Genomic DNA, 16739 nt, shown 5'->3' with positions numbered 1-16739 from the left:
AGTCATTTAGTCATGAAAGTCATTTTAGTTTAGTACGTATACCAATGTGCTTTTGGCTTGAGTCTTCTTAGAAATCAGGATCTTGGTTCATTTTTAAATCATATATGTTATATTAGAGAAAATTATACTAAAAGTTAACCAGAGTTACTTATCTTTTGTCTGTATAATTTTGTTTTCCTGTTAATGTTTTATATGAAAATATAAGTGAATTTACATGATTGCTTTCCTTCATTATTCACAGTGTAAGATAAAAAGAGATCTTATTTTTTGTTTAACATGATATGTCGCATGGGGACAGACATTCACCTGCCTCTGAGCATCTGTTGTCATTTTACATTTTTATTGTCAAAATCAATATCATATTTGGAAACTGCCAAATTGATTCTAGATATCTGGGGGACTAAAATTTGTAGAGCAATATAAAGTCAGTCTTATTAGGAAGTTGCATGATTCAGACAGCCCGGAACCAAAGTCCTAAGTTGAAATGGCTGCTTTCAGTGGTGAAGTGGGCTGGCTACTGGCCATACAGACACAATTCACTGGGCTCCTTGGGTCTCACTTCCTCACGAAGGATAATGAAGCTATTGGAGGGATGATTCCTTTAATCCCTTCCAGCACTGTCTCAATTCTTTTGGGATGCTATAAAGAATACCATAGGCTGAGTGGTTTATAACTAACACTTATTTCTCACAGTTGTGGGGGTTGGGAAGTCCAAGATCAAGGTGCCAGCACATTCAGTATCTGGTGAGAACCCACTTCCTGCTTCGTAGACAACTGTCTTCTCACTATGTCCTCACGAGGCAAAAGGAACAGAGAGGTCTCTGGGGCCTCTTTGATATGGGCACTAATCCCATTCGTGGGGGCTTCACCCTCTTGACCTAATCACCTCCCAAAGGCCTCACCGCCTAATAATGTCACATTAGGAATTAAGATTTCAACATACAGATTTTTTTTTTTTTGCGGGGGGAGCAGGGCACATACCTTCAGGCCATAAAAAGCACTAATATGCTGTGATCTATATGAGTTTTAATCTGTATATGGTTGACTGTTGGTAGATGGAGGCATTTTAAAGAAACGTTAAAAATGAGTAAATTTTTGCAACAGGACAAAAAAACACAATAGTCTATTTTCAGTCCTAATAGGGGTAAGGTATAAGGTATTTACCTATATAGGTATAAAATGAAATTGAAAGTAATAAACGTGGTGGCAGGGATATTTTGAGGAGAAAAATTTATGGGAAAATATTGAAATCAGGCAAGGTGATGTAGAAACCTAGGTAACTACCTCCCAATTCTGCCTTATTCTGAAATAAAGTATTGTTTTTGCACAAGGTTGGTATTCAGTGAATAGTTCTGGAAGCAATTGATTAACGTAAAAATTTTATGAATTACCAAAAATTTCCATCAGTAACCATTATTGGGGAACAACAACAAAATCTAAGCTTGTGCGGTCCACATCTGTATGGTAGAGCTTCCTGTTACTGGTTAGTCCTAGGAAGACATATAGCTCAAAGAAGAGTTGGTCCAACACAGACGAGTTAGACTTGGTTAGACCTAAGAAGTAATACTTACAATTGAGTTAAGAACTTGAAAAAAATTATACAAAGGAACAATGTCAGCATTGGGTTTTTTGTGTTCGTTTTCAGTAAAATCTCTCTAGGAGCCAGAGTACTCCCCCCGCTGTCCCATGTCTTGGCTTTTATGACCTACAGATGTCTCCAAGTCTGGGATTTCATCTCTTTTGACATGTAATACTTGGGAAGATAAAGTGCCATTCTCGCTTTAACTAGGGACCTGGTCTATTATGTAACAATTGGGCCCTCTTGAGAAGACATACAGAAGTTTTCTTATTCTTTTGAATCAGAACAGCTAACTAGACAAAAGCCTACAGAGCTCATTCTCATGGTATGTGTAGAGAAGAATATTCTGGAGGATGTGAAAGCAAACATTCCCTTCTTTATATCATATACATTTTGGAGCTTCAGGAGGCTAGGGCTTTTTTTCAGGAGCAGTGAGAAATCCAGGGAAGTTTTATTTCTCCACAGTTAGGTGTTTTAAGTGGGAAGAAATTCTGCCAAGTCATGGAGATGTTTTGTGTAAAAATAATAATGGATGGTTTATGTAGATAGAGTAAGGTAAGCTTTCTGAAATGAGTTTTGAAAAAATATAAATGGTAGAGATGAGAAATAAGATAATTGGATAGAAACATCCACTTTGGGGAATGCTCTCCCTCTATTTAGTAACCATGAGCTTTGTAATATTTCAGAATTATCTAAAAGACCCCTGCTTCTAGAACTATGTCAATAGGATATTGGAGAAATGTCTTTGACTCCTGCTCTATAAAGAATGCCTAATTCTCATCATCATTTGTTCTGTTCAAATCTGTTGAAAGTTCTGAACTTGTGTGGGTGTGCAATATAAAGATTTGTATATATGTAGAAAGTAATATATAAATATTGAGTCTTTGTGTTAGGGTTTTTGAACTGGGAGTTTTTTAAACCAATAGCTTTCTTTAATCTTTATTTTTTAAAGCAATATTAATGTTGACTAAGTTGATGAATTAGTTTGATGTGTAGGATTTCCCTCAATCATACATCCTGAAACCAGGAGTGTAACACATGACATCCCATTCACTGTGTAAATAGACTGTATTTTTTTTACTTTTGTGTACATTAGTTCTCCCTCTGGTCCTTATCATCAGAGTTTTAATGGTTATCAAGTAAGTAGTCTTAATAATTGACTGACTTGGAACTCTCTTTCAGCTTTTTGCCTGAATTCATCAATGGAGACTTCGACTCCATTAGGCCTGATGTTAGAGACTACTACGCCAGTAAGGTAAACCGTAAACACTTTTATATTTAAGATCGTTCTCATCTGATTGCTTTTCCTATGTTCTTTCTGCTTTGTGTAGGGATTGGTGTATATGTGTAGGGATTCAGAAACTCATTGGTTACTGAAAAAAAATTATAGCAATTGTAATACACATTCAAATGGAAATTTAGAAAATGACAAATGGAAACGCTCTTAAAAATTCTATCACCATCAGATAAGCATAAATGCTTAGTCCTTCAAACATATATTTTAAATGAATTTATAGTTTATATAGGCTAATTTAATAATATACTATTATTGTCCACATCCTCATTGGGTATTACATATTTTTCACAAGTCACTTTTAGTTTCATTTAATGAATGTACTGTACTTTACTTAACCAATTCCCAATTGATTTACATTTAAGTTGTGTCTATTTTTTTGCATTGTAAACTAATAAAAACATCTTTGTAAATGAATTTTTATGAAAATGCATAATTACAGAACTAGTTTTTCCCTTTAATATTTAGTTTTCTTGAAACTGTTATTACCCAGTTCTGAATCCAACTTGAAATTAACAATAACCTAGAGCTTATTAAAGTGCTGTTTTGTCACTGCTGTTGTGAAAATCTTCCAGAGAACTTGCCACTTAAGAACATAAAAACGATCTAACTGAGAATGATGGAAGACATACAGAAGTATTATAGCAATCAATAATTCAAGCTTTCACTGGCTTTAGAGGATAATGCCTGGTTTTAAAAATAAAAATTACAGTCTCAGCAATTCTTACATCCACGACACCATCCTCTGTGTTATTCTGTACTGACATTTGCAAATTATGCATATTTTTACAAGAAACAGCAGTTATTGAAATAATAAAACTTTAAATTCTTTATAAGGCTTGGGGCTTGATGAAATAAATTCAAAAGAAGAAAGAGGAAAACTTTTACAAAATGAAGCAAATAAGTTGGGAGGGAGGGAGTGACCGAAGGAAGGAAAGAAGGGAAAAGAAAAAGAAGGACAAAAAAGAAACATGATTCTAGGTAGGGAAACCAAAGTACCAAGTTTATAGCGTTAGGCTGTTCCGATACGGGAACTCTGGGCCGGCAGTGAGTGCAGGTCTGTGTACATTCTGTCTGCCCACCCGCTGGCTGATGAGACTTCCCATCAGCAAACCAAGACTGTTCCCAAGTCAGTGTTTGCTATTCATGCTCAATTAAGTTAACACTGTCGTCTTTCTGTTCATTCCCTGCGGCCTCACTTCTCATTAACTCCATACCTCAACCTCATTGGGATGGAAAGCCCTCAGACTTGCTTACAATGCAGAGTTTTACTAATTCATAGATATTAATCATATTTTCGGGAGCATGAGAAACAGCAGGAGAGGCAGGGACAAGCAGACTTAGAAACAAGTTCAAGACCTGGCCAGATGGGACTTTTCGCCTCCTCTTTTAAACGCTACTTGCTTGGCACAACTGGAAGTGATCATTCCTGCACAGGATGAGGAAATGTCAGGAAATCAGGGGAAGTCGGCTTTTTAATTTCTGAATGCGGCAAATGGGGTCAGGTATAAAGGAACATTTTGAGTTAATATGTTTTGATGAATTTCTCTTGTATTTTCTGCTTCAGTTTTTTTTTTTAACCTTAAAACCTAATTTGTATTTGCTAAACTTTTAGTTTTTAGAGCAGGATTAGCTGCATGTTCTAATTCCTACATTGCGTAGTTGTAAATTGATACAGTGCAATCCAGGCTTTTCATATCTCTGCGAGAACTAACTGCTTTTGAGCTTGTTGGATCTGTTTCTGGCAGGCATGGATGATGTCTTTGGTAGAGCTAATGTGCCCTGGATAGGTCCTGGTGAATGTTTAGCGACAGTTTCAATAATGATGATAATGACAAGTTAATGCAGCATTACACGCAATTCATATCAGCCATTATCTCCAATTTAAGCAGTGTTTAAGCTGCTCTGTTACAAATGAAAGGAGGTTATCTCCACTTCCGGCTACACTTTTTTTCTCCCACCTGGTCTGCATTTCAATGAAGCTGCCCCTGGGGCTTTAGTGAGGAAACTAAAAAAAGAAATTTAAAATCAGTGAAAATTTTTAGCCAACATTTATTCATACAACTTTTTTTCTCCCATAGATACGTCTTTGACTTACAGAAAAAAAATCCAGATTTATATGACTATACAAAATTTTAAATTGGTATGCCTGCTTAATTTCTGCAAACACTAAGATATAAAGTATTTGATTGGTCAACTTTTCAACAGAATGTTTTAGACCCCAGAGGTTGCCCTCTGTGTTACAAGTGACCCAGGAGCAATGCAGGGCTTAGGGGCATCACCACGCCTCTCCCACCCCCCCCCATACCACCCCACCCACACACAGTTAAAAATTCACACTCCCCCAAAATTTAACTCCTAATAGCCTACTATTGACTGAAAACCGTACCAATAACACGAACAGTCAATTAACACCTGTTTTGTATATTATATGTATTACATACTGTATTCTTACAATAAAGAAAGCCAGAGAAAAGAAAATGTTAAGAAAATCCTAAGGAAAAGAAAATACATTTATAGCACTGTACTGTATTTGATACTGTAGATTTACGTTTTCTGTTTATAAGATACGTCATCTGTCAGTGCGTATATCAGTACTGTCTTATATGATACAAAACAATGTAGATATTATACATATTACTGACGCGAGACGTCAAAACTAAGATAATATAAAAAGATTCATCTTTATTGGCAGGTGTAACAATTCTTGCATTGATAATGAAGCAGCAGCAATCTGATTGCTTTACGCTAGCCTAGTGTAACCAATACAACAGGACGTTGCTAGGAAATTATTATACGAGTGCAGTATGTGTTATAGGTAATGTTACACACTTACGACTTGATCATGCAGCTTTATGTGCGTTTACATTTCCGTTGACTGCGAAGGGTGCCATGCACATTCTGGGTTTGTGTTTTGATAAGTTTTAACTTTTTATAATAGATTTGTATATATTTCATAGTAGTAAACGATAAAATAGACTAGTATCTGCATAGGTTGTATGCGTTCATGACATACCTAACGTTTTCTTATTTTTTCCATAGTTCATGGCTACGCAATTTGCGAGTTTTTTCAAATTGTTGCAAATACCCTAAAACTTTTCAATGCACTTATGAAAAAAAAAATCCACGTATAAGTAGACCCATGCAGGTCAAATCTGTGTTGTTCAAGGTTTAACTTTAGTTATCTATTGTTGTGTAACAAATTATCCTAAAAGTTATCTTAAAATAGGAAACCATTTTTGTATCACAGTTTCTCTGGGTAACCAGTATGAGAGTCAATGAGCTGGATGATTCTGACTCAGGGTTTCTCGTGCGATTATAACATAGCTAGTTTCTCAGTCATCTCAGGGCTCCACCGAGAGCCTGGAGGCCCCAGTTCTCTCACAAGATTATCCGGGTGCTTGTTGACTGGTCTCACTGCCTATTGGTTGGAGACATCATTTCCTTGTCCCTGGGCTGCCCATAACAGGGCCGCTTGCTTTCCAGACAGGGAGGGAGTGCATGCATGCTAGAGAGCCAACCTGGCAGAAGTAGCTGTCTTTTTTATGACCTCATTTCAGTAGCGATGTACTATCTTACCATCTCTTCTGCCTAATGCTCTATTCATACAGACCAACCCTGCTGCCCGGTGGGGTCAGGCCCCGCACGGGTGTCAGTACCAGGAGGCAGGAGTCATTGGTAGGCAGGCCCCTTGGAGACTGGCTACCACCCCATCTGACTGACTTTGTGCTGATGTCTGAGTGTTAGGCCATGAGAAAGACGTGTGAATGAGGTCATAATGCATTCTTGGTCTTTAGTTAGGAATACGTAAGGAGAAAGAAGAAAACATAGCCATTCGCAGTTCCTCTTGGATTAGGTCTTTATCTTATAAAACCCACTTCAAGGTAAATTACATACCAACCCAGTTACTCGTCTTTATATCCATACTTTAATTATTTTTGTCTTTGGGTTTTGGACAAAGAGGGGGCAAGCTTTGATCCCCCACTTAATTCCATATGGTCCATAGAGTCCGAAGCAAGATAGACAGTTTACACCTTTTGTTAATGTGCATGCGGCAGTTTGAAAACTGCACGTTTCGGGATGCAGTGCGCTACCACTGAATCAATACCAAAGCTGTCGTCTGAAATCTCAAGTGACGTACAACGTGATTTGTAACTATCAGTGTAGTTTCCCGTGCCAGTGCTGCGTTTTACCTATTGCAATATTAGACATGCAGAGATAATAAACTCTGACTATACATGCTCACAGTTCAGCTGCTTGTAATCCATTTCCCTGATGCGTGTGACGTGCCCTTGGCCTGCCCTTCTGAATTTACTCCCTAAAGCTTTCCTTTTTGGGTAACTATGAAGTCTTTGTGCCTCTCCTTTTGCCCATTTGTCTTACTTCTTCCCTGCCTGGTTCACTAATATTAACTCAGAATGAAGAATGTCTCTTAGAGATTTTCCCCTTGTTATATGTTTTTGTTTGTTTGTTTGTTTCACTTTGAGTCAATCAGTGCTTCCTTGAATCAAGACTAAAATCACCTATTTCAGTCTCTTTAATTCCATATGGTGCACACCGGTGTCTCAGTTTCCCGAGAATTTTTGAAGAAACTGTAATATCTCATGTAATTTCTGATATTCTTTAATTGTTGTATAGTCTGTGGAGTCTTCACAGGGTATGGGAAAGGGGGTTTTAAAGATATATCCTTAACATTTAGGAGGTTAAGAAACTTGTTGCAGTATTTACCTAATGTCTTAAAAAGGCACAGAATAACAAGCTTTTTTCCACAAATGTAGGTGTGTAGGATAGAAGATAAAAATATAAATATAATGAAAAATTTGTAAAATAATTTAAAATGCAGTAACAAATTAAACAATGTTTCAGCTCAATTTCCTGATGAGGAAACTGAGGCTCATAAAGCTTAATGAGTTGAAGAAAATCGTAGAGCTAGTCAGAGGCAGCCCTGGGATCGATATCCATGTTTTCTATAATTTTTTTTTTTTCTACTGGGACTCAGTTGCTACTGCTGCTTGTCAACAGATTGCACCTTTGGCCTTTGGGGCCAGACAGTTGCTTGTTCCTTGCACAAGGTATTTACCATCCCTCGGAATGAATGTGAGTATCACCACCAATGTGATAACCAAACTCATTGCCTTCACCTTTCCATCAGGTCACTTCCTTTCACCCCCACTTCTGGGGTGGCAAGAGCAGGGGTGCAATAGTTGGGACAGACCAAAAGTGACTAAACAAACTGATAAATTATTAAATTACATACAATCTAGTTATAGGACAGAGGGTTGAGCTAAGATAGAACATTGAAGACCCAAGGTGATTTGGTAATGGAAAATTAGCAAGGGCATAGGTCGCTTGTATGTATAAGAATGTCTCCCTCTGTGCTACAAGTGAGTATTTTGGCATTCCAGAAAGTGTTGCCATCAACACAAGGCTGTGTTCTAGATTGTGTGGTGAAAATGACCCTAGTCATAAATCAGGAATAGAACTCGAGATCTAAGTTCTGATTTTATCTTCTCTGTTAACCCTGCCAAGTCCTGGAAGAACACAGTGTAGTGGTCAAGAATACTGGCCCATGGAGTGGGCCAAAGACCCTAATAGAATTAAGTTATAAAGGCAAGAAGGACTGAAGAGACGTGCGGAACCCCAGTACGCATGATGACTGAGACTACCAGAGAGGTTGGGTTGATGCTAACCCACCAGTTTTCTATGACAGACAAGGCAAGATTCTAGGCCACCAGGTATTTCTAGCTCTGTAAACTGAGTGGCGATAGACATCCAGGCAGATTTTTGTTTCCTCGTCTTTCATTGTATCTTTCTCAGAATTGGGAAAAATACGATTTTTTTTTTTTTAGGCAAGTCCATGAATTATCAAAGAATATCTTTTATTAAATCAGTATTTCTTGGCAATATTTTCTCATTGTCATCTAACACTGGCATGGCCGTACCCAAATTTTTGAAGACTACTCTTGATAGATAAGGGTAGTATGTCTAACATCTTGAACCTGTGTTCCTTTCGATAAGTATACGATGCTATAAATGTAACGTGTTAGGTTGGTGCAAAAGTAATTGCGGTTTTTGTCATTATTTTTAAGCTTTTAAACCTCAATTACTTTTGCACCAACCTAATACAATAGCAGAAAATCGCTCATCATTTTACGTCTCTTCATCATGGCTGTCACTTCTACAAAGGTGTTTGTTTACATTGTAGGAAACTGGGGATTTGGGGTTGAATATAACTTTCCTTTGTCAAAATAATGGGAAATTGTCTTCTGGTTGACATTTGACTAGAATGTCTGGTTTTTCATAAATGGACTACTGATACTGGAAATGCTTGTATTTTAAAAATGGTTTAAAGACACGGATTCTCAAATAGTGAGGGTGGGAGGTATACATAAGTATAGTACTCAGGCAGGGATGTCAAATAACTAATACTTAGTCTGGCTGTTAGTAGTATGCATTTTAGTTTTTAGCTTTTTTATAAATAGTAAAGTGATTATACTTTCTTGAACTCTGAATTATTTTTTTCGTTGTTCGTTTACATACAAGGAAGTCTTAGCAAGGCTTAAATGAAATTATTTAGTATAGCTCTGGCTTTCTCATACACTTACAGTAATGATCAAATGATATTATACATGTAGAAGTACTCTAGAAGTGCTGAGGAACTAGTTTACTATAAAGTGAGATCTACTTCTGAAATTGTTTACTCAAGAACTTTTTAATAACTACTCTCAATAGCATTGCTTTTAAAAGATCTCTAATCAGGTCATATCCATAAGTGTAGAGTTTATGATTCGGGATGTAATTCATAATCAAACTCACTTAAAATAGCTTTTGGAGCTCGATAATGCCTTAGGTGCAATTCTATTTAAATTTCACAGAATCTCTATAAATGTTTTTAATTTTCAGTTAAAAACATCTGCATTGGTCTACCTAATCTCACAAATCTTGTTATTTTCTACTTTTAGCTGTGTCTCTTTCCCGGTTCTGCCCGGCCACAGACCAACAACTTTTAGATTTGGTAAAATTAATTAATTTAGAGGAAATGGCAAGCTGGACTGTTAGAAGTTGTAAAACGTTAACAAGTTTAACTATTAGGCCAAACAAAGGAAGCTATACGAAATATATAAAGCTCAGCGCCATTTATGGGTATATTTGTTTTTTTAAAAAGCCTTGAGTATAGTAACTCTTAGGCTTAAGCATTAAGACGAATTAAGATATGCTGAAACATAGTATAAAGGCGTTGTCAAGGGCGTTATCCATTGACAGCTGAGTGACAGGTTCTTTACTTTATACTCTTAAAACTGGTTGGTTCACTCTTATTAGCATCTCACCGAGGGAGTGATGAGACAGGCAGTTACATTAGGAGAAACTATCTCCTGAATATACCTTAATTCTTATGCTCGCTTCAATCACAGCCCTTTCCAATTGACTTTATTTCATATCGTCCGTATTTTTCAAAGCCGCTCTTGTTTGAGTTTGTTTAACCCCTTAAGGCATTTACAAGGGAGAGCCTATGCCCTTTACATTTTAAGAACTCCCAAGTGCCTCTCCTATGCCCTTCCTGGCGCCTGCCTGCAGGTATCAGTCACCTACTCTATATTCTCCAGGGCCTCTGGGACGCTCTCTGCCCCATTCATCTGGCTCAGGGAGCCCCTACTTATTTATGTCCCCCCCCCTCACAGTTTCCCATTTATAACTTGGGGTTGGTCCTTCCTTTGTACTTGCCTTGCAGAGCTTTAATATAATCAGTTTTAGAATAATTTTCCTCCTGTCCCTGTTCATAGGTGACCTTATACAAGCTGAAGTCCATGGGCATTTCTCCTGGTGCCCCCGGCAGTGAGCAGGTTCTCATTTGTGTTTGTGTGAAGCAGGTATCCCAAACTCCTTTAAGAACTAGAGCAGCCAAGCACTGTTGCCACGTGATACTTGGCGTAAAAAAGGTTCCCATGACCAAATGAGTCTGTGACATTTGACATCTCTGTGCCCCTTTTGGAAATTCACTGTGCACCACAGCCTTTTAAGCAGGTCAGCCAAACATCTAGTAATTGTGTTCACCTTTGTGTTTGTCAAGTGAATCTGACCACGCAGCGCCCCCGTTTACCGACAATACCTACTGCAGTATGTGGGTTTCCAACCTGGCTGAAATGTATGTGGATGCTTGTAAGCTTGTTTCACTGTTTCAGAAACTTTTCAAGAAGCCATATAGGTTTTCTCTCCTTGTAAAAGCTGGAAAGGGAAAATAATACAACGTGGAAAATGACAGCCAACCATTTTGAAAAAGTGTTTACAATATACCAAACACTTTTATATGTGCTTGCATTTATAAATTCATTTAATCCTTGCAACTTGATTAGGTCAGAGCCATATCTACATTTTAAAGACAAACGGAAGCATAAGGAGTTTGAGGCTTGCCCGAACTTGCATGGCTAGACGTGGTTGAAGTGGGAGCCGAACAGGCCTCTGGCCCCAAGATCCCTGCCTTTTCTAAGCATGTGCCCAGAATCCTCTAGTTTAATGGAGAGAGTTTTCTCAGAGCCACGTGAAGATCAGGTTCGCGTGCGGAGGACATTCTATGGCCTCCTTTCCCTGTGTGAGTAGTTCCCTTTCCTCTTTCTGCTCAGTTCGAAGGAATTGAGCAGCAGCACCCCCTTCAGTGCTTCCACAGGTACCCCACCACGTCGTTGCCTTTCTGGGGACACTCAGTACAGGCCTCTGGTGGAGGCTGATTCTTTCCAGCTTATTCACAGTGGTCCTGAAAGAATGGCGCCCAGACAAAGAGCAGATGCCTGGGGTGCAATGCTCACAGGAACGTCACAAACATTAATAGAAGCTTATTCAAACATTGCAATGAAGGAAGCATCTCTTTGGCTCTTTGTCTCAAGGGTCCCCAAGGCAATCCCCCGGTTCGGTGAGCCACCAGGAGGACTCACAGGCCATGGCATGGAGTCACACTCGTGGCCTTGATGTACGACAGCAGAAGAATTCAAAGCAGAATCCGCAAACGGAAAAGGCACACAAGGGCAGAGTCAGGAAACACCAGTCACAAGTTCCCAGAGTCCTTTTCTGGGACAGTCACACAGGTTGTGATTAATGCAACTGTGACAACCAAGGGGCGGTATTGTCACCAGGGAAGCTCACTGGAGACCCATGACCACAATTATACGGGTGGCACCCCATGGATATAGCGTGTACCAAAACTGCAGACTCCCCGAGCAAAACAAGCAGGTGCTTAGCATACAGCCTCCAGACGTTTAGGCACAGGGAGCCACTGCTAGCATTTGGGGAAAGCTTTTTAAAGTCGGTGTAGGGAACTATTTACCATTCAAGTTCTCGGATGTCAACCAAGGGCCAACCTGGCAAGCTGGCCCTTTTAAGGATAGCAGTCTCCAGCCTGCTGTGGTAACTCTGGGGGGCTCCCTCTTCCATCCAGAACTCGGGCTCTGCTCTCAGGAAGGAAGCCTGCATTTAAGACTCTGGCTGTTCCCACAAAGATTTCTGACTTGCACTGATAGAATGGCGACTTTCTTGCTTAAAATGCTATAGTTTTCATTCAGCATCCTGTTGAAAGGAACAGTTATCTTGTAACACCCTGGCCAGGGAAGGATACACTAGATTAGAATGTCTCTTTATGTTTGGCATTGACGAGAATTGGCACAAGATTAAACCATGTTTATTCTTTCATAGACCATCTAGAAAACCAGAAGGAGGCAATCTGTTACTTAGAGTTTAATCATGTGACATTCTTGCTGAAGAAATTGTTACTAGTAGGTTGTCATTTAATGATTTAAAAAAACAAAAACAAAACTCTTCTTAGTTGGAAAAGTCGACATGTCTTTAGAAGGCTGATAAATCAAACTGAAGGCGCAATCTACCCAGCATGCTTTATACAAGAAAGAGGAAAGTGGGAAAAGGTAACTTTGTCATTACATCTTTGCAACGTAAGAGGACGATTTTCATACCTGTATCAAGGAGCATAGATCGTTTAGATTCCAGTTGGCTTTATCTGACTATTCCCCTTTTTAGCAAATTTGAGGAGATGTTTGGGCTAATTTTAGATCTGTATCATTCATTATCCAGAGTATATGTCATTTTGCTTTGTGCCTGCTGCATTCTTAATCTGGTGGGAATTTCTTAATAAGGAGTTCCGGTCAATTCAGTTTAATGGATGTTATGCACCCTCATTATTAAAAACTTAACATATGCCGATTTTCAACAATTCTTGAATATATCTCCCCCAAATATCTTTTAAGTGTATACTTTGCTTTTATGTATAAGATGAAAGGCAACTTCAGCAGTTGAAGAGAGGAAAATAAAATGCATGGGAGCCAGAATTTTAAGACATAGTAAAACTCTTATCATTGCTTATTTACAAAAAAAAAAAAATCCATATAAATAGTCTACTGTGATGGGATAGGAAATTATATTTCATGTTTTCAGAGCCAACTTGAAAGATGATCTTTGATAGCTTCTGGTCTCCTTTTCTTTACCCAATTGAGTGACACCTATTTCCCCTCCCAGAAATGTTCATTCATTTCACATGGTCTTTTAGCTTCTAAGCCCTCGGTTAGTTGAACCGTTCCCGCCTCATCCCTGCTTCACACTGCAGAATTATCTTTCTCTTCCCTTCGTCTCCAACAGAAGTCCTCTTTACCTTGATGAAACTGATCTTTGTTTGCTATTAAGAAGCAAGTACAAAAACTGAATTAATTCGCAGTAAAAATTCATGATGAATTATCTTTCCTACTGTTATGTTTTAAAAGAATAAACTCTTCACCCTCATATACTACCAGTTGGAATATAGCCTTTTGCAGCCTTTCTAGAAAGCATTCTGGAAACATCTGTCAAGGATCCAAAAAGAAAAATAATTTTTCTTATTATTTCCCCAGCAATTTCATTTCTAGAATTCAATGCTAAGAAAATAACTGGAAATAAACACACACAGAGATATTGATCATAATAGTAAGTTTAATAGTAAAAGAAAAAGTAAAGTATGTCATCAATACAATGATAAATACAGCAATAATATAATGAGTTGGGAAAGCAGAAAAAAGGGAGAGAGGGATAGCTAAATGTTCGTTGCCCATTTTCACATTGCCCTGAGGCTTTCTCCTGTGGAAGCAACACTGAAATCATGTCTGCTAAAGAGCTAAAGGATTGTCAGGTTTTAAAACTGGAGAAAGCAAACTACGCAAAAGCTCAGTCTAAATTATGAAGGCATTTTTCTGTTTAAACCTTCCCAAATACTCAAAGTTTAATTAAGCAGAGTGGAATACAAAGCATGTTAGGTTAAGAGTATGCGCTTCTAATAACATGCAGTGTCTTTACCAGCTCTGTTAATTTGAGTACGTTATTTAATCTCTCTAAACTTCAGTCGCATGTGTGAAAATGGGGTCATTGATACAGTTATTGTAGGATTCAAGAACATAATTCATGCAAAGTGACGAATAGCCCGTATAACACAAAGGGTAACTCAGATGTTAGTTCTTATTAATGTCATTCATTTAATGGTAAAGATAGTTAATTATCAATAGATCATAATTTCAACATTCCAATTTTAAGATTAGATACTTGGATCTTAAAACCGGGGAAAGCAAACTACTTTATTACCTGATTTTTCAGAGAATTAGATTATATTTTGTCAGGAAAAAAAATCTTAGTTGATTGAAAAGCATCTGACATTTTTTAACTATATACACATTGCATTTAATTAGGCTAGGGGAGAGGCTACATGTAAGTCACTCCAAGTAAATTTTTTAAATTGGTTTGCATGGTGCCTAGGAGGAAATAACACTTCTGAATTCTTTACCTTATAAAGTCAGCCCATAAAATTATAGTAAAATCTCAGAACTTCATAAAAATCTTTGTAGGATAATTTACACAAGTCCTTTCTTGTCCTGGGTAGAGGGATGGACACGAAATGACTTCACCTAAAACGAATAAGCTAACAGCAAATTTGAGAATGCTTTCACCAGACTTAACTCCTTGCCTCTTGTTGAGGGAGGCCCTGGATATAGTGCATGAAATATCAGTTGATATATTATTACAATTTTTTTTCAAATAATCTGTTTTCTTTCCCACGAAAGAGTATCAGAAGAGACAGTGTGGTATAACTAGTATAACCTGATAGGTTTTATGCACGTTAAATACAAAAACTCATTAGCCTATAGTAGTTAAATTATTGGCAAACAGTAAATTAAGTGATCAAGAATGACAGTCCAGTGGGTTTTGCATTGGTCTTTTGAAAGGAGGTTGATTATTGACACTCATTGCCTTGTCATCATTTCTCTCGGTTGTCAGTAAACTCAAAACTAGCTTTGTAAACACCCACACACAGCTCTGTGGGGAATACTGATGACAGTTTGCTCACTGTGGTGAGCTTTGATGTAAGGGGTCTGACTGCGGCATCTGATGCCCCTAGAGATTCTCCTTCCGTGCCCCGCGTCCAGGGATCGACGGGCGTGATTGATTACATGGACCCTCAATAACTTGGTTTGCATATTCACTGCCAATGAGGCGCAGAGAGGTGTTTCAAAGGTCTGAACCGTTTTCCTCACATTCAGTTCCTTGCACGCATAGAGGGGTTAGAATCATAGCAACTAATGGTGGGCTGGGATCAGGGATTGGTTGGAAGACTACAGCCACTGGCCACTTCTGGCCTGCTGTCTGTTTTGGTCCAGGTGGCAAGCTAAGGATGCTTTTTACATTTTTTTAATGTTTGTGGGGGGGCGAATCAAAAGAATATTTCATAACACATAAAAATGATATGAAATTCCTATTTCAACTTTGTTGGAACGCAGCCACCCCCACTCATTTATGTCTTGTGTGTAGATACCTTCTGATGAGGAGGTGGGAGAGAGGTCTTGTGTCCTGGGAAGCCTGAAAGAATTGCTGGCTGGCCTTTTACACCAAGCCTTTGCTGCTCCCCGGTCAGGAGCGATCGTGTATCTCAAGCCTTTCTGAATGCCTTTGTTCCTTATTGAATGCTTCCTGCTCGCCAGGTGCTGTGTTGGGGTCTTGTATTGGGGATGGAGCAATGAACGAAAGCTGCACTGGGCACCTTCGTGGAGCTCATAGCTTAATGCCACTACAATAGGAACATTTAATGGTCATGAGGCAGATTTAATAAATTTGCATAATTCAATTATTTGGTCATTTTAATAAGATATATTAATACTCTTAAAGCAAACTATTGAGAATGTATATAATAACATTACTGAGTTAACTTAAGCATTTACCATAACCCTCATTGTTTGAAACTTTTTTCTTTTTAAAATGTGTAAGTATACCACACTGAACATAAACCTATCCTTTTTCGATGATTTGTGATTTTGCTGTGATTAGGATCATATAGTCGAGCATATATTTTTATGTTTTGTATAGCTATAGATGTCGGCAGTATTGGAAATTGAGCTGAACTATTACCATTCTGGGGCATGTTCTGAAAACTATTTGTTGCTAATTTTTTTTACCAAGTCCCCAATACCAGTTTGTTTCCTTGTCATTTGTCTTTTTCTTAACAAATAAATTGCAACTCATTGAAAAATATTCTGAATGATTTATGCCATACTTTATATAGTGCTGCATCTGTTAGCCTCAATGTACGTTTGCTTTCAATTTTCCTGATCGGATGTTAACTTTGTTAACATTAATGTGTTGTTGTATTTTAATTTACTTAAATGTATATGCAGCACTAATATTATCATTATCATTATCATTTAAGAATCTATTAATCTGCCCTAAAACAAAAGTGTTACATAATGCCCTTATGGCAGCAGTAGCATGATGCCTGAAAAAAAATAACATCAGGGTTGCTTTTCTGTGTGCACTTACTGTCTGGTTTATCCAGGTTTATATTGTAGAGAAATATAC

General features: G+C 38.0%; 1 protein-coding gene across 2 annotated transcripts in view; it reads left to right on the top strand.

Moving 5' to 3' along the window:
• Positions 1-16739, top strand: part of TPK1 (thiamin pyrophosphokinase 1) — a 258460-nt gene that overhangs the window by 96365 nt on the left and 145356 nt on the right. For both annotated transcript variants that reach the window (XM_081038287.1, XM_081038288.1), the window contains exon 5: positions 2762-2834. In XM_081038287.1, coding sequence (XP_080894413.1) covers positions 2762-2834 — 73 coding nt within the window. The remainder of the gene's footprint in view (positions 1-2761; positions 2835-16739) is intronic.

Source organism: Rhinolophus hipposideros (assembly GCF_964194185.1).
Source record: "Rhinolophus hipposideros genome assembly, chromosome: 25".
NCBI classification, from domain to species: Eukaryota; Metazoa; Chordata; class Mammalia; order Chiroptera; family Rhinolophidae; genus Rhinolophus; species Rhinolophus hipposideros.
This window is presented reverse-complemented; position numbering and strand designations above follow the sequence as displayed.